At 35.5% G+C, this 24,465-nt stretch overlaps 1 protein-coding gene across 13 annotated transcripts in view; it reads right to left on the bottom strand.

Moving 5' to 3' along the window:
- The window catches only part of EPHA5 (EPH receptor A5), a 405,634-nt gene that overhangs the window by 196,466 nt on the left and 184,703 nt on the right, over positions 1-24,465 (bottom strand). For 5 of the 13 annotated variants that reach the window (XM_086407625.1, XM_086407629.1, XM_086407626.1 and 2 more), the window contains exons 4-5: positions 6,102-6,257; positions 1,762-2,097 (exon numbers count right to left, since the gene is read on the bottom strand). The exons of 4 other annotated variants lie outside the window; for them this stretch is intronic. In XM_086407625.1, the coding sequence (XP_086263751.1) occupies positions 1,762-2,097; positions 6,102-6,257 (492 nt within the window). The remainder of the gene's footprint in view (positions 1-1,761; positions 2,098-6,101; positions 6,258-24,465) is intronic. 4 more of the 13 variants (XM_086407631.1, XM_086407632.1, XM_086407633.1 and 1 more) reach the window with 1 other exon arrangement.

The raw sequence follows: 24,465 nt of genomic DNA, 5'->3' as shown, positions 1-24,465 counted from the left end.
CATCAGAGAAACATCATTCAAAGAAGGTTATGCAAGCTTAAATAATGTGCTATCAGGGAACTACAATTCTTAATGATTGTTCAATATGCTTTCAGTATGTTAATGGAAGATTCACATGTAGAACCAAATAAGCTTAAAAGATATTGCATATGAAGGCTGAAAGCAATAGTTTAATCCCAATATTTTTCTGATGTGAGAAGAGAGTTCACATTCACAGAGCACTTGTGGCATCTAGATACTGTGATGAAAAATTAATGTATACTAGTATGCCCAAAGCTGAGTCTATACCGAAGGAAAACCTAATTTTCTCTAATTTTGTCTACCTCTTCTTAGCACTTTTATTAGTTCAACCTTAGGTTAGGGACAAAATGGAGTAAGATATAAAAAATTCACGGAGGAAAGTGGCATATAAGTGTACAATTATTATTTTTTTTGTCATGGAATAAAAAACATGCTGTGGATACATTCAACATAGATGAGAACATGAGTGCTTAGAATGATGCTTAGTGAATAATTCAAATATCTTTGTATCCTCTGGGTTACTTTTGAATGTTTCTCTCAGTTTTATCAGTCAAAAACAACTATGAACCCAATGACACATGTTTTTCTTATTCTCAAGAGATAACCACTTCATTTACCTGACACATCCAATAATTCAAATTATTTTGATCCAAACTTGATTACAAACAATATTTTCTTGTCAATCAGATCATTCCACTACCTACAAACTTATACTAACATTACAGGAATTAAGTCTGACCTAATTCAGTCAAACACATCCTATCACACTGTGAGCTCTACTGGCAAGGATGTCCTCACCAAGCAACGTCCACCTGCGGTACTTAAGAGGTAACCAGTTTATTCCCATGAACTGAGAGCTGAGGCCAAGGAATAGAAGGAGCGTTACATTTAAAGCCCCTTCCTACACAGGCACCTGTTATTGACAAAAACCAGTTATAAGCTACTCATAGGCTTTGAATGGTTCTTGCCACATAATAGGACAAGTTATTAATTCAGCCATAGCTTGATTTTTAGTTTACTAGACAAGAATTCTCTATATTGATTTACTTAAAATTAAGTACTTGAGGGGAAATTTTAGGGGAATTAATCATTCAAGCAGCACTATTTTCCCTACTCCTTAATAATTACTCCTTAATATTTCCAAGTTCTTCATATGGAATATAGATATATTTTCATATGTATGGTTGTTGTACAACAGCTCACAGTTATTATAATTTTGATAAATGGATTTATCAAAGAAAAGTTGTTTTATACATTTGTAATAATAACAATAGAAATAATAAGAAAACCCTATTTTAATATGTGAAGAAAATTCAGATGTGGTGCCAAACTAATAAACCTGCCTAATTACATGCTAACTTAATGAACTAAAGAAAAAACCTGAAGTGAATAAAACAACAAAAATATAGATCTGAGCTATAATAATTGCACTGTTCAAAATTATGAGACAAAAATTTTTTCACAAATGGATTTGAGCCATAAATATATTTTTTAATGAAAAAATTCAACTAAAATCTATCTTATTTTCTGTCCGTGGATGTGTCTGCTACAAAACTTTAGCTTTTATTTGCCTAGAACTTAAAAAAAAAAGTCTCAAGGTGTATTCATTCTACTCTAAGTCCTAACCCTCTGGATAATGGGAAGTTCTTTTTCACATCTCAGGCAACTTAGCCCTGAGCTGGGGAGATAACTGACAGAGCTTGTCCTAAGGTACATGATTTGGTTGGACATCACACTTACCTGCTTGATTTGTGGTTACATTTACAGACACATACTGCCGGGCTCCTGGACTCAAGTCGGACACTCCATTCACTGCCTCAATCTCAAAGGTATAGTTTGTGTGAGCGAGCAGATCCACCACCATGACAGAGGTGTTTTTCAGGCCGATTTGCTGGGGGAGGTACCTGACATGACCGCCACACTCGTCACACACACCTGCATGGGAGTTGCACTTCTTGCATGCAATATAATATGACACATCTTTCCTTCCACCAGTGTCAGCAGGAGGAATCCATTCCAGAAAGACACTAGTTTCATTAACATTTGAGATGGCATTCCGAGGAGCTGAGGGGGGTCCTGGTTTGCAAAGTAAAGTGAAAAAAACAAATTTTGAGATGATAAAATTAGGCATTGCTTACTACACAAATTTATGGTCTGAAGGGAAAAAAATAGCTTTGCAATCATTGTTTTAAGCAGGGCAGAATGCAAGAATTATCAATTTGTAATAATCTTTGAAAAATCTTGTTACAGTTTTATAGGGACAATAGTGGGGTTTAAATACTATAGAAATGACTTATCTTGGCAATGTAACAAGTTCAGTTAAAGATTATGTTTTGCTTAGTGTATACATAAAGAATTATGGAATAAAACTATGCATGCAAAAAATGTAGATAAAATTATGTATTCAAATAGTGGCAGGTTCTTGGCAAGTCCAAGGAAAAATTCTCCTTGGGGATTGACGTGATTAAGTCCTCAATGATACTTGTTCCCTGAAAGCTAGGAATTAAACATGAAGGATTTACTAAGCAATGAGTACAGGTAGAAAGAGGATTTATTAGTGTGGCTCTTGACTACAAATACTACAGAAATTAAAAAGGACAAACAAAAACAGCCTTAGTTTATCTCAAAGGAAGTTGCATGTCTACTGATAAGCCACCAACAGAATTTGGAACCTCCTTCATATGACAAAAAAAAAAACAAACAAGAATTTAAGTAGTTGATCAATATTACAAACTGTGATAAAATTTTGCTTACTTTGATATGGTTTTAACATTGTGGTTCGGCAAAACTGTGCATTTTACTTAACTGAAAATCTAAAACTTATTTTAAAAATAATTCTCCAAAACACAATTAAGAAGAAGAATGAATGTGTTCAGACCTTGAAAAATAAGCATAGTAAATTTATATATAAATACCAACTGCTATCCATGTATATAATACTGTATTTCTGAAATAATAGCAGACTAAAGAGAACTAAAATTGGTTACCTACCAACTGTAACCAATGCATTACTCTGGTGGGGGGTGCTGATAATGAGACAAGCTATGAATGCGTGCAGATGAGAGATATATGGGGAAATCTCTATATCATCCTCTCAATTTTGTTCTGAACCTAAAAATGCTCTAAAAAAAGTGTCTATAAAAGAATTAACTGTATATTGTCTGACTCTAGAATAGATTTTTAGATACTCAGACTTACAGCTTCAGTCCACTGTTAATATTATATGATCAGATGTTCTTGAAGAGAAAACACATTTAGATTTGTTTCAGAATTACTTAGCAAAGATTTCCCAATAGGGAATAAAATGGACTATAAATGGTTCATAGGCATAAATTAACCTACTCAGGATGACATAGCTTAGTTATCTTAATATGTGCTGCCTGTTCTAAACATAGAAGTAAATATTAATTTCTACCTAACATTTATTAAACCATGACTGCTGAGGACTAAATTTAAAAGGCAAAACTAATACAATTATGTAAAGTTTAAAAATAAAATAAAATTAAAAAAAAATTAAAAGCAATAAGAAAGTTACCTAGTATTCATAAAATATCACTTAAAGAACTCCATAATGTAAAAATTGCCAGCTTTGATTAAAAAATCTCTATCTTTGCTATAGTTGTGGTTGAATCCTGTGAATTTTCCCATATAATCTCACACACTCCAATATAAAAGTCACTTTTCAGTTGAAATAAATACTTAAGATGGAAATACAACTCTTTTTACTATTGCCTTTAACTTATCTAATAGTGGAAAATTATGGCAAAAATGTAATTTGAGATCAAAATGTTACAGATTCTTTTGTGAGAAAAAGGTAAAGTATACTTGGAATAGGTCTACTTCAGAAGATATCAAAATTCTGAGTTTTTTTTCCTGACAACTTAACTATACCCACAGTTTCCATCTTTCCTCTAAATCTGTAAAACTGTATCATGGTCTAACTCTTCTTCTGACTCTGCTACCAATAGCCCCTCAGCATGTGAGTGGGGGGCACATATGCCTCTCAAAGTTAAAATGAAACTCATATATTCAAGGGAAGCCCTAAAGAAGAGGTAATCAGTGAAGACTCAGACTGACATGCACCAAAAAAATAACGTAATGAAATCCCACCGTCCTGCTAATAGACGTGATGTATGAACCCAAGTAGAGCTGTGAGAGGCACCCTCAATTTGAACAGATTCATTAGAATCTGAATTTTGTTTTTTCTTTTCCTCTAAGTGTGTAGCATTTGGTTTTCCAGAGTACCAAAAAAAAATATTAAAAGAAGTTGAAACCATAAATTTAATTCCAAAGAGCCAAACAGACATAAATCAAGTGATCTCATCTGTTTAAGGGTATCATCATAGGTGGTATTTGTGGTATTGTGAATGCAACTAAGAACAGAACACACACACTCACAGACTATGTATTAGAAAGATCTTCTACAGGACTTCCTGTCTTTTTTGAGAAATGCATACAAATGAGTGTTCCTCTGAGACACAGTATTAGAAATGCACACACATGGATACAGAGAAAATATAAACCTCAGGTCCTAAACGAGAGCTAAGCAGTCCTTGACACCAGAGCATGGGGTCTCACCCATTCCCAAACCTAGTAATTTTACAGAATGGGAGGCTCATATTCATGCTGAGAAAGAGACTGATCGTGGTTGGACTACTTAAAGAAAAGAATACCTATAAAACTGATGAAATTGAAATAAGTCAAGATATGATTTTCTCTAATTCACCAAAGTACAGTCTAGCAAATATCTCCCTGTTTGGGCTCTATTTTGCTTTGAATAATTGAAGCAATTTCCACTGCAACCAAGATACATCACATTCAATCACACTTTATATCTCCTCAATTCAAATGTATCCTCTTAAGACAGGTATACAATAATGTCATTTACTTATGTGAAGAGGAATTGTTATAGTTAGTAACAATCTAACCCATAAAAGTATCAGAATGTGATAAAGAATGATCTTTAACACTATTAAGTTAATATCAATGATTTGAGAAACAATGAATATACATTTCACTGACATTATGAAATTCAGGCACTGAAATTCAGATAAAACTTCAGTTGTGATTATTTAAATAAAGAAATCATATGTCTTTATCTATGATACCAGAGAGTACTAAATTTCAAAAAAAATTGTCTTCATCTTTGAAGGCAACTACAACCTACAGAGATCTAAAAGAGTACAAAATGGGACATCACGGAAAATGAATGGTAAGGGGAGTTGGGATTCACTATTCTTCCCTTTCATTTGTTTTTGTTTGATTTGCTATAGAGACGAAGATAGAAAAACTAAAGAAATACTGTCATCAAGCAAACTAACATGTAAATTTGTTTCCTTCTCAGAAATATGTGGCACACTAGAAAAACAAAAACACCAAAACACTGATAGATATGGAAGTACCCACTGCAAATGTTGGAATAAAATGTTTATTATTCATTTGTTCTAAGATTATTTGACCATATACTTAATAATAGTTAAGGACACTCACTGCTAAAAAAACACAACCACTTGAAAATCCTAGTTGACAACTGGTTTTATATTTGACTCTTAAATTTGACTTGCCAACCCGCAGCACTCCATGTTCGTGTAGTGTTTCCTGTCTTATAAATGACCTTCTCATTGGTCTTTGCAGCTTAGTGGGGCAGGTTACAACAAGAAGATAGAAGTACCATGTACTGGATATTTTTGTGATCAGAAATTTGGCTTGGAAGAAGAGGAAGAAAAGTAAAAACGATTAACCAGGAACAGGTGAATGGATTTGTCAAAGTCATGTTTGACTACCACGAGCACTCAAATAAATCATAAAGTAAAAAAAAAAGGAAAAGAAAAATTGTATTTGTGGCCCAGATGTTGAACTTGAAATAAGGGAAAACGGATTCTTCCCACTGTAAATAATAGAAGAGACTCGGATTTCTTAATGTTTACTCGAAGATTGGATTCTGGTGAAATCCTATATTGGCAAATTAAACATTATGCCTGTTTTGGCGGAAACGGTAATAGAATGTAACAGGCTCCATCATGCTATTTCTTCAAACTGGTGAAGGTTAGCATCACCAAAGATCCATGGGTTTTCCTTACTTGTGCATGCCATTGTGGGTGGATCAGACTCCCTCCTGAAATAATCCTTTTCACAGACACAAGAGGTTGAAGCTTCCTCATGGGTGTAACTGTGAGGTGGACATTTGCTGCAGCTCTGGCTGTGAGGTGAGGCTTTGAAGAACCCAGGTCTGCACACTGTCAAAAGAAATAAGAGACTAAGCTTTTCCCTGGAACAGATGCAGTGTTTGCTTTGTGAATAATGTCATTATTTTGACTAGTATACACAGATCTCATGTAACACCATCCTTTCATTAATTTCAAAAAATTTTCATAAATTTCTGAATCATAAATAACAGGCTATTCATCCAGATAATCAAATATTTATTTAAAGTATTTAAATCAAACATGATTGGAATATATTTATAATGATTCTTATGTTACAAGAAATATAAAGATGGTCATATGTATTTAAAACAAGGTGCTTTGAATATAACTTTCATTAATGCTATTATTAGAACAACTTATGTTGGGAAAAAAAAACACAAAATTTCCACTATACTCAGAGAACGGCATGGTACACAACAGTTGCTCAAAGTTTTGTTGTTGAATTAATAAGTAAATTAACTGTGTGCTTGGTCACTCAGTCGTATCCAACTCTTTGGGACCCTTTGGATTGCAGTCCACCAGGCTCCTCTGTCCACGGGATTTTTCAGGCAAGAACACTGCAGTGCATTGCCATTTCCTCCTCCAGGGGATCTTCCCGACCCAGGAACTGAATTCACATCTCCTGTGTCTCCTGCACTACAGGTGGATTCTTTACAGACTTAGCCATCAGGGAATGCTAAAACCTTCACAAAATTCTGTTAGAATGGAGAGAATGCATGATTGAGCTAGTATATCATTCACATTATTAATTTATATCATACTAATATCAAGAGGATTCAGACTTCAGGGTTTTTGTTTTTGTTTTTCCCACATTTTACTCCATTTTAGAAATTTTCATTGAGATCTTTACTGATCCAACATTCATCTATTCCAGTATCAGTCATGTTTATACCACAAAAATTATAATGCTCTACAAAGGAGAAAAGTGTGCCTTATTCAATTTTGCATTTACAATACTTATCGCAGTGTTTTACCACATAAAGTATTCACATATTGTTATGTAAGGCACACCTGAGTGAATGACATGGCAAGAAAAATGTAACTGAAATACTCAGAATCACATGAAGAGAATCTCTGATATTTTTGTTAAGTTAGTGGTCAGGTAAGTAAATATTAACAAGCTAAGTTCCCTTATTCTGTATTCCCTAAGCTTTTATCTTTCTCTTTCTTCTCAATGGGTAGTAAAGCCAAACTTCAATATTCCAATTGTCCACTATGAACCATGTGAAGACCATAAAACTGATGGTTTGATTACCTTTTTGGAGCTTAGTTAACTTAAAGCTAATCAACTATTTATGTGTTTTTTTCCTATTCTGAAAATCCACTATATATACTCAAGAGAGTTTATTCAAGCATCAATGAACATTTGCTAAAGCTTAAAGGTAAATTTGTATTTCCATGGAAATTCTGATAGACATAATGAACTAGGGCTAATTTTCATGTGCTATAAATGATCTGGGGTTTTAGTAATCCATGCGAAGGCTTTCTGCCATCACCATGAATAATCAGGAATTGACAAAAATGAGAAGGTATTTTTCAGTAGATCTAATTATAGCGATAGTAAAACCTAATGCTCTTATAAATTCAGAGTGAATGTGAAGGTATTTGAAAGATAAGAAGAGCTTTTTGATAGTATTAGGGACATTCTTGTAGTTAAATGATTAGGAGAAGATTTAAAATATTATTTTTCTTATAATAGGATTGCTGTAGCAGCCAGTACCATTCTTAGCTAAGTTATCCAATTTTTCTTCTTTTATCCTTTTCAGTAAAACCATTCTCACTTCAAACATAATTTTCTTTCAAAGACATGAACTGTCAATCCACACATTCTGCATATTTGGAGCTCATTTATCATTCATGAAACAAAAGTCATTTCTTTTTAATGAATTCCTTTTAATTTAAAAACTTTATATAATATCATATATAACACTGCTTTTCAATCCACCATGGGAAGTTAGGAAATAGGAAATTATATAGATGTAAGTAAAAAGTAGAAAATCGTATCCTTCTCTTCAGTAAAGAAGTTGAACAAAATGCTTTCAGCAGGTGGTGAGCCAGAAATTTTGCTTAGGACTGGGTTACAAGGTGAAAAAGATAGATGTGGCCCTGCCTTTATGAGTATTAAAGCCACTGCATGTGTAACTATAAATATAATTATGCAGGAAGGAGACAGAGCAGGGAAGTGAATATGGACACCTAATTTAGACTGGAATGTCAAAGAACATTTCCTTCAGGAAGCTGTCTCCACTGATATGTAAAAGATTAGGAAAATTATCCAATTTGAGGAGGAGTACTGCAGTGCCTTAGAGCGCAAAATATTTTCAAAGGAGAGGAGAACAAGTAGGGAGATGGAAAACACTAAAAAGTTGATCAGGGAGATAGTGGCAACAAAGAGGCAGAGATGATGTTAGGGAAGAGGATACCAGGTCAGAAACACATTATGGTTTCTAATATTTGGAACTTTTAGTTAATGGGTAGTAACAGGTCATTACAGTGTTGTAATCAGGGAAATGTTAATAGTAAGATCAAAGTAGTGTGTAAGAGATCATTTCTGTCTAGCATGGGCAATGGATTGACAAGGAGCATGGATGGAGGCATTTGCCCCTTTTGTTTCTGTTGCATTGTTCTGGAAACAGATAAGAGTGGTTCCAATCACTCTTATCACCACAAGACTGGTGACAGATAAGAGTAGGTAAATTCAGGAGATGAATATGAGGGAAAATCAGCAAGATTTCATGATATATTTAATAGATCAGATGTATGAGTGAAAAATCCTAACAATGACTCTAAGATGTTTGGCTTGAACTTCACAGGCAATACTGGTGCCATTTTCTCAGACAGAGAACACTAGATATGAAACGTGTTTGGGGAGATAGTTATTATGTTTAAAGTATTATTTAATTTGAGATGGCTAAAGAAATCCAAATAGAAGTATAGAGAGGAAAATTGTAGGGTTCAATGTATTCCAAGAAAAAATATCAAAAAATCATTAATTATCCATTATCAAATCATGGCTGTAAATCCAAGTTGGGCATGCAATGTTGCTACACAAACTTCTTGTTGTTCAATCGCTTAGTCATCTCCAAATCTTTGCAACTCCATGGACTGTAGCATGCCAGGCTTCCCTGTCCTTCATTATCTCCTGGACATTGCCCAAACTCACATTTATTGAGTCGATGATGTCATCCAGTCATCTCACCCTCTGTCGTCCCCTTCTCCTCCTGCCTTCAATCTTGGTATTATTTCTTTAGTTAGCATCAGTCCTCAGGATCAGCATGAGTAATTTGGAGCTGTTCTTCTTTCTTCTAACTCCTTATAAGCTCTATTCCTTTGTGAATCTCATGGTACATGCATGTGTGCTGAGAAACTAGAAGTCATCAGAGAGGAAATTTCTTACTTTTCTACCACCAAATCTCCAAATCTATATGCACTTGGATCTTTCTTCCTATTAAAAGGTAAATGTATCTTTGCTCTTGGGAGCTTGCCTGGTGGCTAAAACGGTAAAGAATCTATCTACAATGCTGGATACCTGGTTCTATCCCTGCGTCGGGAAGATCCTCTTGAGAAGGGGATGGCTACCCACTTCCATATTCTTGCCTAGAGAATCCGTGGACAGAGGAGCCTGAAAGGCTACAGTCCATGGGGTCGCAAAGAGTTGGGCATGAGTGCGCAACTAACACGTGTCTTTGCTCTTAGCAAAAAAAAAAATCCTCATTTGAATTGGAGCCCCATCCATACTCTCTCTTAGAGTCATCTTCCAAGTGTCTACTGTCCCTTTTACAAAATCAGAGGTACTCTCAACTGCCCTCTCTCTCTTTCTCTTGGGCTCTCCCTTTCTCCTCCCTCCCTCCCTTTGTCATTATCTGGAGCCTGATACAATTTCCAGAACTCTTCAATGGAAACAAAGTGAAGCAAAAACAAAACACATAGCACAACACAGTCAATCTTGCTTGACTTCATTTCTCCCCATAGCAATTAAGTACCAAACAGTTTGGCTTCCATGCGGAACATAACTTCTTAAATCATTTTTCAACACATGCATCACAAGTTCCTCATTCTAAGTCACATGTTGACACACTCCACAACATGGCCACTTCCTTTGTTAAGAATGTAACTTTCTGGATGCAAAACTTCTCCACAGCATTTGACCATATCCTCTTTTGGGAAACTCCTATTAATTTTACTACAAAATGCTAGCATAGCCTACAAGTTTCCAGACTATATTTAAGAAACCCTTTAAATGCAATCTCCTATCACACTCACTATCTCCATCAATACTAACTGACTTGCAATTTCCAGAATTTGAGAAACTTCTTTATCTGCCTTTGAATACTGAAGGAAAAGCATTCCAGGTCAAAAGACAAGAAGTAAAAATTGAGAGAACAGAGGTGGTACAAAAAGCTTGTAGTCCTTGATAAAAGACTTGTATTTAATCTGAACACATCTAGAAGACTCTGTGTGTATTTACTTTTTGAGGGTGCCCTTTCTGCCAAGCACTGTGGCAGGGAATATCTGTGTCGTGGTGAGAAAAAAAAAAAAATTCTACTCTATATTCTGAAGCAACAACACATTCAGGAGACAGAAAATAAATAATAGTTCAAAAAAGTAAAATTTACTTTTTACCTTTTAATCTTGACAATATTCAACAAAAATTATTTAGGTAAGAAGTAAAGTTGTTCTAAATTCCAACTTGATATAATTCATTCAAAACAAAGGAAGCTTCTGGAACAATGTTGTTTCATAGAACTCTCGTACATTACCTAAATATTTGAAAATACTACGCAAGTCCATTCAAGTTGAACAAGGAACAGGACCAAAGAAACACACCCTATGTTAACATTTTCATGAGGCTATCTTAGCAGTCCTCTGGAGGAATGGAAACTAGTTTTAAAGTTCCTATTCTGTCCATGCTTCAATGCTCATTTTAAGTTCTATGTTTCCTAAGATGCTTGTGCTAAATCCATGATTACATGTTTTCTTACACATCCTTTAGACCTTTGAACCATTTGCTTCGCGTTTCTTTTATGGAAGATAGAAACTATTTTGACAAAATTTTATGTGTAGATTTTCTCATCTGCTCCCAACTCGTATAAACATTCTGGAGACTGAAAACTGTTCATTTGGTTTTCATCATATGAAGCATAGTTCTTTGTACTGAGTACATAGTCATCAGTATTTATGGGTATAAATAGTATGTTTGTCTCTCAGGGTCTAAATGGTATGGCAAGAACTTAAAAAAAGCTTGTTAATGAGAATTGTCTAAATATTAAGTTCCGGCAAGTAAAAAAATATAGTATTACAACCTCGCTAACTATTTTAGAAGTTGTGCACAAGCTACCAATACTGACTCTCATAGATACCAGTTTAAAAACAAGGCTGTTATAGATATAAATTAGTTTTCAGATTTAAACATAAGATGCAAGTCATCAATATTCAAATGATTGCAAGTGTGTGTGTGTGTACGTGTGTGCACTCAGTCATGTCTGACTCTTTGCAACCCCATGGACTATAACCCACCAGGCTCCTCTGTCCATGGGATATTCCAGGCAAGAATACTGAAGTGGGTTGTCATTTCCTACTCCAATTCAAATGAATAAAGGCTGTCAATTGTTAAAAGTGTGAACAGGTGCTGCCTAGCCTGATTAGGAATTCTTTCAATCTTCAAAATTACCAAAAATGGATAGTTGATAAGCTACGATTTTTTCAACTATTCTCAATTATTAATTTTAAGGTTTCCAAAATATTTCAGCCTTAAAGATTTGTCACAGTTGGGATTCTTAAGTGAATCCATTTTGCAATTCAAAGTCAATACTCAATAAGCATGGGAACCAAGGAAACTAATTTAAATTAATGTAAAAAATATTGTTTTAGTAATTTATAATATTAGAATTCTCTCCATTTGGAATTAAAATAAATTATTTAAATATATATAAAAGGCAATTGGAATAAAAATGCACAAACTGTTGTCTGTAGAGTTTAAGATACAAGTAAAGTTCAAAATATATTGGATTTATCCCATTATACTTTATTAAGAAAGACAGAAAATCACTATGAACAAGGTTTTTACCACAGTTCTTTGATACATAAATTGTCAGAGGATATAAGCTATGTCAAATTTACTTTTTAAATAGATTTTTCAAAATAAAGTGTCCACAAGACAGTTCAGGCAAAATTTAAGAGATGTGTTAAGAAAAACAGCATAAAACAACATGCTAGAAGAAAATTACCACTCAAAATATTTCCAATAACATTTACACCAAAATTTAACAATAATAGATTTATTCTTACATTTGAAGTTTACATTCAGTATAAAAAATAGGTATTGTGTTAAAACACTAATACATTAAAATAAGATTTTAAACTAGATAACAGTTCTTGAATACTTACAAAGAGAAACATGAGAAAGATCCTAATTTAGAATTAAGTTTCTAAATAATTTTCAATGACTGAAAGCAATAATTGGAATACTGAAAAAAATACCAGAGAAAAATAAAACACTGTTGATAAATACTTTAAATTTCTCTATATATAGTATATAAATATGTATGTATGTATATAATTTACTCACCAAATATAGATAGAAGCTCAAAGAAATATCTATATTCATAAATAAAGAATAAAATTAATTGCTATATATCCTTTACATAGTCACTCAATCAACATATGTAATAAATCAAGCCTATGTGTCATAAACAGTACTGGACACATTAATATAAGTACAACCTAATCATTGCCATTATGCCATTAAATAACTCAGTCATGTGGCTATTGCTTATATGTTGACTGGCACATATTTTGCATTAAACCATTCAGACTTGTCCAACTCTTTGCGATCCTATGGACCATAGCCCTTCGGGCTTCTCTGTTCTTCGGATTCTCTAGGCAAGAATACTGGAGTGGGCTGTTATGTGTTCCCCAGGGGATCTTTCTGACCTAGGGATCGAACCTGCATCACCTAAGTTTCCTGCATTGGCAGGTGAGTTCTTTACTGCTAGCATAACCCAGCACACATTTTTAAAAGACACTGAAAATGACAATTTAAAAATAGCATTCTCTGTGTGTTGTTGTTCAGTTGCCAAGTCATCTCTGACTCTTTGCAACTCCATGGACTGCAGTATACCAGGCCTCCCTGTCTTTTAACCTCTCCCAGAGATTGCCCAAGTTCACATCCATTGAATCAGTGATGCCATCCAAACATCTCATCATCTATATCCCCCTTCACTTATTGCCTTCAGTATTTCTCAGCACTAGGATCTTTTCCAGTGAGTTGGTACTTCACATCAAGTAGCCAAAGTACTGGAATTTCAGCTTCAGCATCAGTTCTTCCAATGAATATTCAGGGCTGACCTCCTTCAGAATGGACTGGTTGGATCTCCTTGCAGTCCAAGGGACTCTCAAGAGTCTTCTCCAGAACCACAGTTTGATAGCATCACTTCTTCAACACTCAACTTTCTTTACGGTCCAACTCGAACATCCATATGATTACTGGAAAGACCATAGCCTCGACTATACTGACATTTCCAGGCAAAGTGATGTCTTTGTTTTTTAATATGCTATCTAAGTTTGCCATAGCTTTCCTGACAAAAAGCAATCGTCTTCTAGTTTCATGGCTGCAGTCACTGTCCTCAGTGATGTTAGAGCCCAAGGAAAGGAAACCTGTCACTGCTTCCACCTTTTCCCCTTCTATTTTGAATGAAGTGATGAGATCAGTACCATGATCTTAGTTTTTTTTTTAATACTAAGTTAAGGCAGCTTTTTCACTCTCCTCTTTCACTGTCAACAAGAGGCTCTTTAGTTCCTCTTCACTTTCTGCCATTAAAGTAGTTATCATCTATATATCTGAGGTTGTTGATATTTCTCCCAGCAATTTTGATTTCAGTTAATAACTCTTCCAGCTTGGCATTTTGCATGATGTGCTCAGCATATAAGTTAAATAAACAGGGTGACGATAAACAGCCTTGTCATACTCCTTTCTCAATTTTGAACCAGTCAGTTGTTTCATATAAGGTTCTAACTGTTGCTTCTTGACGCACATACAGGGTTCTCAAGAGACAGGCAAGATGGTATGGTATTCCCATCTCTTTCAGTGTTTTCCAGTTTGTTATAATCCACACAGCCAAAGGCTCTATGTAGTCAGTGAAACAACAAATGATGTTTTTCTGAAATTTCCTTTATCTTTCTATGATCCAGAAAATGCTGACAATTTGATCTCTAGTTCCTCTGCCTTTTCTAAACCCAGCTTGAATAGCTCGAAGTTCTTGGTTCATGTACTGCTGAGGTCTAGCTTGAAGGATTTTGAGCATAACCTTACTAGTATGGAAGATGAGTGTGATTGTCTAGTAGTCTGAACAATTTTATAGCATGATGTATGTGTATACACATCCTATGAGTATGTCTGTACGTGTATGTAAACAAAAAACTTGTCTCTCAGTAAGATGTATCCACACATATTGTTATAAATTACAATTATATAAAATTGTATATAATATATTTTATATATTTATAAAATATATTTTATGTTATACATTATAAATAAAATATAGATGTGTGACTTTAGAAATTCTTTAGGATTGTATTACTTTCAGATTTATTTGTTTCCTAATCTATTCATTTATAGAAGTACCATGTCATGTAGGGTCAGTGATCAATACTAATACTGACCTTAACTTCCTCTCATAGTCTAGGGTAAGGCACCTCCTCTAAAGGTCACAATAGAACAGAGTATCTTCAAATTTAGTAAAAAATGTATTAGGTACCAATAACACGTCCTATTTTATTTCTAATTTTAGAACTTATATACTTCATAACTAATAGCTAGCAACATTAAAATATTTACAATTTGAAATATACTGAAGAAGTATGTAGAAATAAAATCTATACACTAAATAAACTGGGATGGAATATTTTTAATCCTCAAGTAAATTATGCTGATTAAATTATTACTTAATTAAAATTATCCCTTAACCAGGATATGGTTTTATAAGATTAAACTGTTATTCTAAACTAATTTCAGTTTCACAAGTTTAAATACCAAGAGTCCTGTGGATTATTCATGAAAAGACATTATGCAGTGATATGACAATATATCTCTCCATTTTGGCAACATTGACATGCTTGAGATATAGTAACAAACCGATGAACCCTTTGGGAGTTTGAAATGGCAAGACACATGACCCCTAAACTGTGTAGAGCTGTAAATAGCAAACTGACCGTTTTGCATTTAACTAACTGAATCTCCACTAAAATAAAAGCTATAGAACCTCAGCAACTCTTTAAAGACTTTTATAACCTGTCTATATAAGGATGGACATTTATTGAAAATAACAGAACCCATGGTATCTTTCAAAGCAAAGATTATAATTTCCTTGAATTTTTGATTAACTGTATTCCTCTCCAATAAAAAACTGCTATAGATAAGGTTGTATTTTAATTACTAATCCACTGGACATTTTGGTATCTCTATAATTTCAATGGATAAGATGTTGATCATTTTGTTCTCCCAAATAGTATGCTTCAGTAACAGTGTGGTAGGATATGTATGAGAGTGTAAATGTGCAAAATATTTGATATTTGGTTATATATTTTCCACTTAATTAAAAATTGGATAAAATTAATGTAAAATTTTAATCAGATATTAGATTTTAATCAGGGATTAAAAAGAGTATTAAAGAAGTTAATACTTCTTTAAGTTAAAAAGTAGTATTTATGTTGTTAAAATGAACAGACTACAATACAGTATTTATTTTGAAAGTATATGAAAGGTCTGGCCCAGGATCTTTACCTAGACAGCTAAGATAAAAACAATGCTTTTCGTTATGAACGCTTTGCCTTGTACCACTGGGCATTACATCTCAGTCAACTAACTCAAAAAATAATAACACCTGTGTGATGGCAGAAAGTGAAGAGGAACTAAAAAGCCTTTTGATGAAAGCAAAAGTGGAGAGTGAAAAAGTTGGCTTAAAGCTCAACATTCAGAAAATGAAGATCATGGCATCTGATCCCATCACTTCATGGGAAATAGATGGGCAAACAGTGGAAACAGTGTCAGACTTTATTTTTTGGGGATCCAAAACCACTGCAGTTGGTGACTGCAATTATGAAATTAAAAGATGCTTACTCCTTGGAAGGAAAGTTATGACCAACCTAGACAGCATATTCAAAAGCAGAGACATTACTTTGCCAACAAAGGTTCGTCTAGTCAAGGCTATGGTTTTTCCTGTGGTCATGTATGGATGTGAGAGTTGGACTGTGAAGAAGGCTGAGCACCGAAGAATTGCTGCTTTTGAACTGTGGTGTTGGAGACACTCTTGACAGTCCCTTGGACTGCAAGGAGATCTAACCGGTCCATTCTGAAGGAGATCAGCCCTGGGATTTCTTTGGAAGAAATGATGCTAAAGCTGAAACTCCAATACTTTGGCCACCTTATGCAAAGAGTGGACTCATTAGAAAAGCCTCTGATGCTGGGAGGGATTAGGGACAGGAGGAGAAGGGGACGACAGAGGATGAGATGGCTGGATGGCATCACTGACTCGATGGATGTGAGTTTGAGTGAACTCTGGGAGCTGGTGATGGACAGGGAGGCCTGGCGTGCTGCAGTTCATGGGGTCACAAAGAGTCAGACACAACTGAGTGACTGAACTGAACTGAACAAAATTATATTTCCCTTGATATGATGAAAAAGTACAGATTAAGTATGTACTCTTTTGAAATAAAGAATAAACCACATATGTAGCATAAATGAATTAGCGATAATTTTCTCCTTAAAAGTCAAGCAACAACTATAACAAAGGAAAACTTACTCCTCAGTCCTGTCAGAGAACTACTCCTCAAATTGATTACAATTTGAGTTTAACTAAAACATTAATAAAGCAGTTTTTTAGAAAGCATAGATACAGAGATTATCTTAAGTGTTTGAAAATTATAATTTGTATTAAAACAAAAGAAATGTTTAAAATTTGCTCTGATTATTTGTGAGGAAGTGTGCTTGGATCTAGGCCGTAGCCAGTTTATATGAACATGAATACAATGAAGGAAGTATAAAAGATACATAAGCATTCAAAACATTTTCTAAATTATACACTGAGAATTCAACTGAGTCAAGCATTTTTCAAATGTTCAAGCCATATCTAAGAAATGCTGACTTTTTAAACTCAAAGTCTATGAATTAGCAAAAGCAACTGGCTAGTGCAGTTAATTTGGCAAACGCAGCCATCTATTTGCCCCTGATTTTCAGTGTTCAAGTGTCCTACTGGGTCTCAAATTAAACAATTTCAGATGTCAACATTAGGGGCACAGCTCTTTATTCACAGAATGGAAAATAATGCATTCCCAAAATAACTTGGTAAAGATTGTCCTTTAATAATATACCTTAGTTCTAGAAACTTCAAGCAGGCAAAATCTGAAAAACATTTCATAGCATTATATATTACACTATTTTCATTTATCTATGTTTAGCACACATATTTTTTCTTCTTAACATGATTAGTGCTGCAGAATTTCTCAATCACTGCCACAGTTTATTTTTATGTCTTAGCTATCCAGTGATCTCAATTTCAAAACCAGAAAGGGTCTTAGCTTTTTTTTTTTTTTTTTTCAGAAGCCAGAGCATGAAGAAAAAGTAAGCCTTAAAGACAATAACTAAATGGCTGATCTCAAGATGATGACAGAGAAAGTTCTTTATTTTGTAATATGGAAATTTAGACTTTTAGATTACAATCTTAATCCAAATTAGATTATGTTTTAAAGCATATTCTTCTCCACTGTCACTTTATGATTACCATCCTGCCACCATCTCACAAAACACTCTCTTTTATATGACATAGAAAGAATAGTTACAGTAGCCATAGTAATAAAACAAATTGACATATTCCGCATGCCCACTAGTGCCAGTCAGTGAGTGGAACTCTACACAGATCCAGATAATTTAATTGGGACAATAATACTATGAAGTAAGTGCTATTAATAATTCCATTTTATACGTACAAGGTGCCTAAGTTCTTACAAGCAGCCAGAAAGAAAGAATCTGGAAGTTCAGCATGGGTGTGTCTGGTAACACAGCTAAGCTTTCTCACCATGATTCTGGTGAGAGCAGGCCTTGAGGCACCATGTTTCTTGTTCCTAGATAATAGTCACTATAGACTTAATTAACCATTCTCAAAGGTTCAGAATTGTGGAGGACATGTCAAGTGTATTCCATGCCATCTCGGGTAACCCATACTGCTATTAGATCAGATCAGATCAGATCAGTCGCTCAGTCGTGTCCGACTCTTTGTGACCCCATGAATCGCAGCACGCCAGGCCTCCCTGTCCATCACCAACTCCCGGAGTTCATTCAGACTCACATCCATTGAGTCAGTGATGCCATCCAGCCATCTCATCCTCTGTCGTCCCCTTCTCCTCCTGCCCCTAATCCCTCCCAGCATCAGAGTCTTTTCCAATGAGTCAACTCTTCGCATGAGGTGGCCAAAGTCCTGGAGTTTCAGCTTTAGCATCATTCCTTCCAAAGAAATCCCAGGGCTGATCTCCTTCAGAATGGACTGGTTGGATCTCCTTGCAATCCAAGGGACTCTCAAGAGTCTTCTCCAACACCACAGTTCAAAAGCATCAATTCTTAGGCACTCAGCCTTCTTCACAGTCCAACTCCCACATCCATACAGGACCACAGGAAAAACCATAGCCTTGACTAGATGGACCTTTGTTGGCAAAGTAATGTCTCTGCTTTTGAATGTGCTATCTAGGTTGGTCATAACTTTCCTTCCAAGGAGTAAGTGTCTTTTAATTTCATGGCTGCAGTCACCATCTGTAGTGATTTTGGAGCCCAGAAAAATAAAGTCATACGGCTATTAGCAAGACCTTATTCACTACTTGTTTCATGATAGTGATGGTGTTAGACCTCTTCCACTTGATTCTGTCTTGAATACCCTACAGATGTCTTGACTAATGTCATTCACCTTAGACTTAGCTGTTCATCACACTATAGGCAAATCTGAAAATAGTTTCAACTTGAGCTAAACAAATTCAAAATGTTCACTTCATTAGAATTTCAAACTTAAGGAACTGCCAGCAATTGTAAGATTTATCTTTTTTAATACATTTAGGAATAAACATTTATAAGGCTAAAATTGGACCCATGATAATTTTTCCTTCCTTGAAACAATAAAAACATCTCAGTAGCTAGATAACCTTTGTCTTTGTGAGCTTCTAGAGATGTAGGGTATATTAATTTTATTACAATTTTTGTAGAATGATATTACAATTTTAGGGAAATACTTTCTTCTAAGAAACTACAGTTTGAATATTATTAATGACTAACCTAAAAGTTACAGGTGATAGAGGCTGAGGAAAGCATGTGCAGTGTGTTGTGGAACCTCACATTTTGTGTTGCTTCTCTTACTTTCCTTCTTTCTTTCTTTCCATTTTTTTAATATCATGAACATATTACACATTGACATATTTTTCAGCATAAAACATACAAAACTGATATTGAAATGGCAGCATTTGTTATGAACTAAGTATTTTTTGTGCCCTCAAAATTCATATGCTAATGCCCCAACTTCCAATGTGAAGGTATTAGGAGCTGGGGCCTGTGGAAGGTAACTAAGTAGATGAGATCATGAGGATGAGGCCCTCATGATGGAATTAGTGGCCTTATAAGAGGAGGAGTAGCTGGGACAGAGTTAGTAAAAGTAAGTGTATTAGGCGTTGCGGTCAAATGGATGGTGGGAACAAAGGGCTTTGAAGGTTATTGTAAAAACTTCCCCTTTTACTCAGAGAAATGACACAGTACAACACTTAGGATGAATAAGACAGGAAGCAAGAGTTAAGAGGCTACTACTACAGTCAACCAGAAGGATGATGTTGGTTTGGTCCAGGGTGGCCGTGGAAGTGGTGTGAAACCACTGGATGCTGCATATAACTGAAAGTAGAGAAAACAGCATTCTCTTACTAACTGGATATGGGAAATAAGATAAAGAAAGGAGTAAAGCATGATTTGAGGGACTAGAAAGGTGAAATTGCTCTCATCTGATATAGAGCGGTTTGCAGATGCTGAGGGTTTTCAGGGGAATATGGGAAATTCAGTTTGGGACATATTACACTTGAGACGGATGAGACATTCTAGCAGAGATATCAACCATACAGCCATATAGATGGATTTAGAGTTTGAAAGATAAGTCTGGGCTGAATTTAAGAGTATTTAAGACCACAGGACTGAATATAATCTCTACTGGGAAAAGTGTGCATGAAGAAAAGAAGAAGATGATCCTCTACACTTAGCATCCAATACACAAAATTCTGGATGGTGTTGATTGTCTTTGGCTGGGTGCTTAGGATACAAAGATACTGCCAAGACACTCAAAGCATAGCTTTTAGCTTTTTATTTACTAATCAGTATGACATCAAAGTTCTGGGCAATTTACTAAGATGTATTTTAACTTCATTTCTTCAGTTAAAACTCCCAAGGAATTCAAGGTAAATAAATAATATCATCCCCATTTTACACTTAAAAGTAAACTGTACCCCTGAAACATAACCAAGAACAAAGCTGAGATTCACACCCCATTATGTTCATTGAAAACTTTGTTCCCCAAACTACTACTATCCTTATCCTTGAAGGATTTCTGGATTTTTATTCTTGAAAAGTTCCGGCTCTTGTCAGCCTTTTTTCCAAAGAAGAAACTCAGCCTCACTTTCCCTCTCCACCACTCCTTTTGGTTTCTGAAAGAAAATCCATACTTGGTTGAACAAAGTGCCATCTAGTTTTGTACCTTCCATTTTTTTTTTTTTAAATTCAAAGACAGTCAAAATTAAGTAATACATTGTCTAGGGGAGCATTTTCACTTTTTCCTCTGTAAAACATAAATTATTTCCAGCTCATTATGGCATTTTTATAAAAAATGATGCTAAAAATCAACAGGGAAAAATTCAAAATCATCTTTTCAAAAATACTCATTATACCATGATACTTAGAGCTTCTTACTCAGTTCAGTTAAGTCCCTCTGTTGTGTATGACTCTTTGCAACCCCATGGACTGCAGCACGCCAGGCTTCCCAGCACTCCTGGAGCTTACTCAAATTCATGTTCACTGAGTTGGTAATAACATCCAACCATCTCATCCTCTGTCATTCCCTTCCCCTCCTGCTTTCAGTCTTTCCCACCATCAGGGTCTTTTCAAATGAATCAGTTCTTCACATCAGGTAGCCAAAATATTGGATTTTCAGCTTCAGCAACAATCCTTCCAATGAATATTCAGGACTGATTTCCTTTAGGATGGACTGGTTGGATCTCCTTGCAGTTCAAGGGACTCTCAAGAGTCTTCTCTAACAGCACAGTTCAAAACCATCGATTCTTCGGGGCTCAGCTTTATTTATAGAGTCCACATCTATTCATGACTATTGGAAAAACCCTAGCTTTGAGTAGGATGGACCTTTGTTAGCAAAGTAATGTCTCTGCTTTTTAATATGCTGTTTGAGTTTGTCAAAGCTTTTCTTCCAAGCAGCAAATGTCTTTTAATTTCATGGCTGCAATCACCATCTGCAGTGATTTGAAAGCCCAAGCAAATAAATTTTGTTACTGTTTCCATTGTTTCCCATCTATTTGCCATGAAGTGATGAGACTGGATGTCATGATCTTAGTTTTTTGAATATTGAATTTTAAGCCAACATTTTCACTTTCCTCTTTCACTTTCATCAAGAGGCTCTTTGGTTCTTCTTCACTTTCTGCCATAAGGGTGGTGTCATCTGCATAGCTGAGATTATTGATATTTCTTCTAGCAATCTTGATTCCAGCATGTGCTTCATCCAGCCCAGAATTTCATATGATGTACTCTGCATATAAGTTAAAAAAGCAGGGTGACAATATACAGCCATGACGTACTCATTTCCCAATTTGGGACTAGTCTGTAACTGTTGCTTTTTGACCTGCATTCAGATTTCTCAGGAGGAAGGTAAAGTGGTCTGGTATTCCTATGTCTTGAAGAATTTTCCACACTTTGTTGTGATTCACACAGTCAAAGACTTTGGCATAGTCAATAAAGTCAACAAATAGATGTATTCCTGGAATTCTCTTATTTTTTCGATGACCCAACAGATGTTGGCAATTTGATCTCTGCTTCCCCTGCCTTTTCAAAATCCAGCTTGTACATCTGGAAGTTCACAGTTCATGTACTGTTGAAGCCTGGCTTGGAGAATTTGGGGCATTACTTTGCTAGTATGTGAGATGAGTGCAATTGTGTGGTAGTTTGAACATTCTTTTGCATTGTCTTTCTTTAGGATTGGAATGAAAACTGACCTTTTCCAGTCCTGTGGCCACTATTGAGTTTTCCAGGTTTGCTGGCCTATTGATTTCAGCACTTTAATAGCATCATCTTTCAGGATTTGAAATAGCTCAACTGGAACTCCATCACCTCCACTAGCTTTGTTCGTAGTGATGCTTCCTAAGGCCCACTTGACTTCACATTCCAGGATGTCTGGCTCTAGGTGAGTGATCACACCACCATGGTTATCTGGGTCATGAAGATCTTTTTTGTATAGTTCTTCTGTGTATTCTTGCCACCTCTTCTTAATATCTTCTGCTTCTGTTTGGTCCATACCATGTCTGTCCTTTATTGAGCCCATCTTTGCATGAAATATTCCCTTAGTATCTCTGATTTTCTTGAAGAGATATCTAGCCTTTCTCATTTTATTGTTTTCCTTTGTTTCTTTGCATTGATCACTAGGAAGGCTTTCTTTAATATAAATTTATTTATTTTAACTGGAGGCTAATTACTTTACAATATTGTATTGGTTTTGCCATACATCAACATGAATCTGCCACAGGTATACACGTGTTCCCCATCCTGAAACCCCCTCCCTCCTCCCTTCATGTACCATCCCTCTGGGTCGTCCCAGTGCACCAGCCCCAAGCAACCAGTATCATGCATTGAACCTGGACTGGCGATTCGTTTCATATATGATATTATACATGTTTCAATGTGATTCTTCCAAATCATCCCACCCTCTCCCTCTCCCACAGAGTCCAAAAGACTGTTCTATACATCTGTGTCTCTTTTTCTGTCTCGCATACAGGGTTCTTATCTTTCCTTTCTATTCTTTGGAACTCTGCATTCAAATAGATATATCTTTCCATTTCTCCTTTGCCTTTAGCTTCTCTTCTTTTCACAGCTATTTGTAAGGCCTCTTCAGACAACACTTTCACCTTTTGCATTTTTTTTTTCCCTTAGGGATGGTCTTGATCACTGCCTCCTGTACATTGTTACGAACCTCCGTTCATAGTTCTACAGGCACTCTGGCTACCAGATCTAATCCCTTAAACCTATTTCTCACTTCCACTGTATAACAGTAACAGATTTGATTTAATTCACTCATACCTGGTCTAGTGGTTTTCCCTACTTTCTTCCATTTAAGTCTGAATTTTGCAATAGCAGTTCATGATCCGATTCATAGCTCCCAGTCTTGTTTTTGCTGACTGTATAGATCGTCTCCATCTTTGGCTGCCAAGAAGATAATCAATCTGATTTTTGGTATTGAGCATCTGGTGATGTCCATGTGTAGTCTTCTCTTGTGTTGTCTTGGGTTTTTTCTTACTACAAATATACTAAATGTACTAAAAAATGAACTAAATTCACCATTAACACTGCTGCTGCTGCTAAGTCGCTTCAGTCGTGTCCGACTCTGTGCAACCCCATAGACGGCAGCCCACCAGGCTCCCCAGTCCCTGGGATTCTCCAGGCAAGAACACTGGACTGGGTTGCCATTTCCTTCTCCAATGCATGAAAGTGAAAAGTGAAAGGGAAGTCGCTCAGTCGTATCCGACTCCTAGCGACCCCATAGACTGCAGCCTACCAGGCTCCTCCATCCATGAGATTTTCCAGGCAAGAGTACTGGAGTGGGATGCCATTGCCTTCTCCAGAATAGGTAAACATACAGATAAATAAATGTCAAGAAAATAAGTATAAGAAATAAATGTCTTGAACTATGTTAATTAAATAAACTTTTAGAAAACATTTTAAATATGAAGACTGTAGTGTTTTATACAGATCTTACAATTAATCACTTAAACATCAACATATCATAAGTATGAAAAATAAATGAATACCTTTTTTTCAAAATCTGTCCTGCATGAAAAACTTAAAAATCAATCTGCTGGTGAAACCTGGTGGGAATAAATCCTGACTTTTCAAAAGGCAGATGTGTAAGTTTAATAGAACTGAGTCTTCAGTCCTGTGACCAAGCTTGCCATG

This window comes from Bos grunniens, chromosome 6 (genome assembly GCF_055505025.1).
Source record: "Bos grunniens cultivar Pamir isolate PY7600 chromosome 6, Bosgru_T2T1.0, whole genome shotgun sequence".
Classification (NCBI taxonomy): Eukaryota; Metazoa; Chordata; class Mammalia; order Artiodactyla; family Bovidae; genus Bos; species Bos grunniens.
Note: the sequence above shows the minus strand (reverse complement) of the source record. Positions and strands in the feature narration are given on the sequence as shown.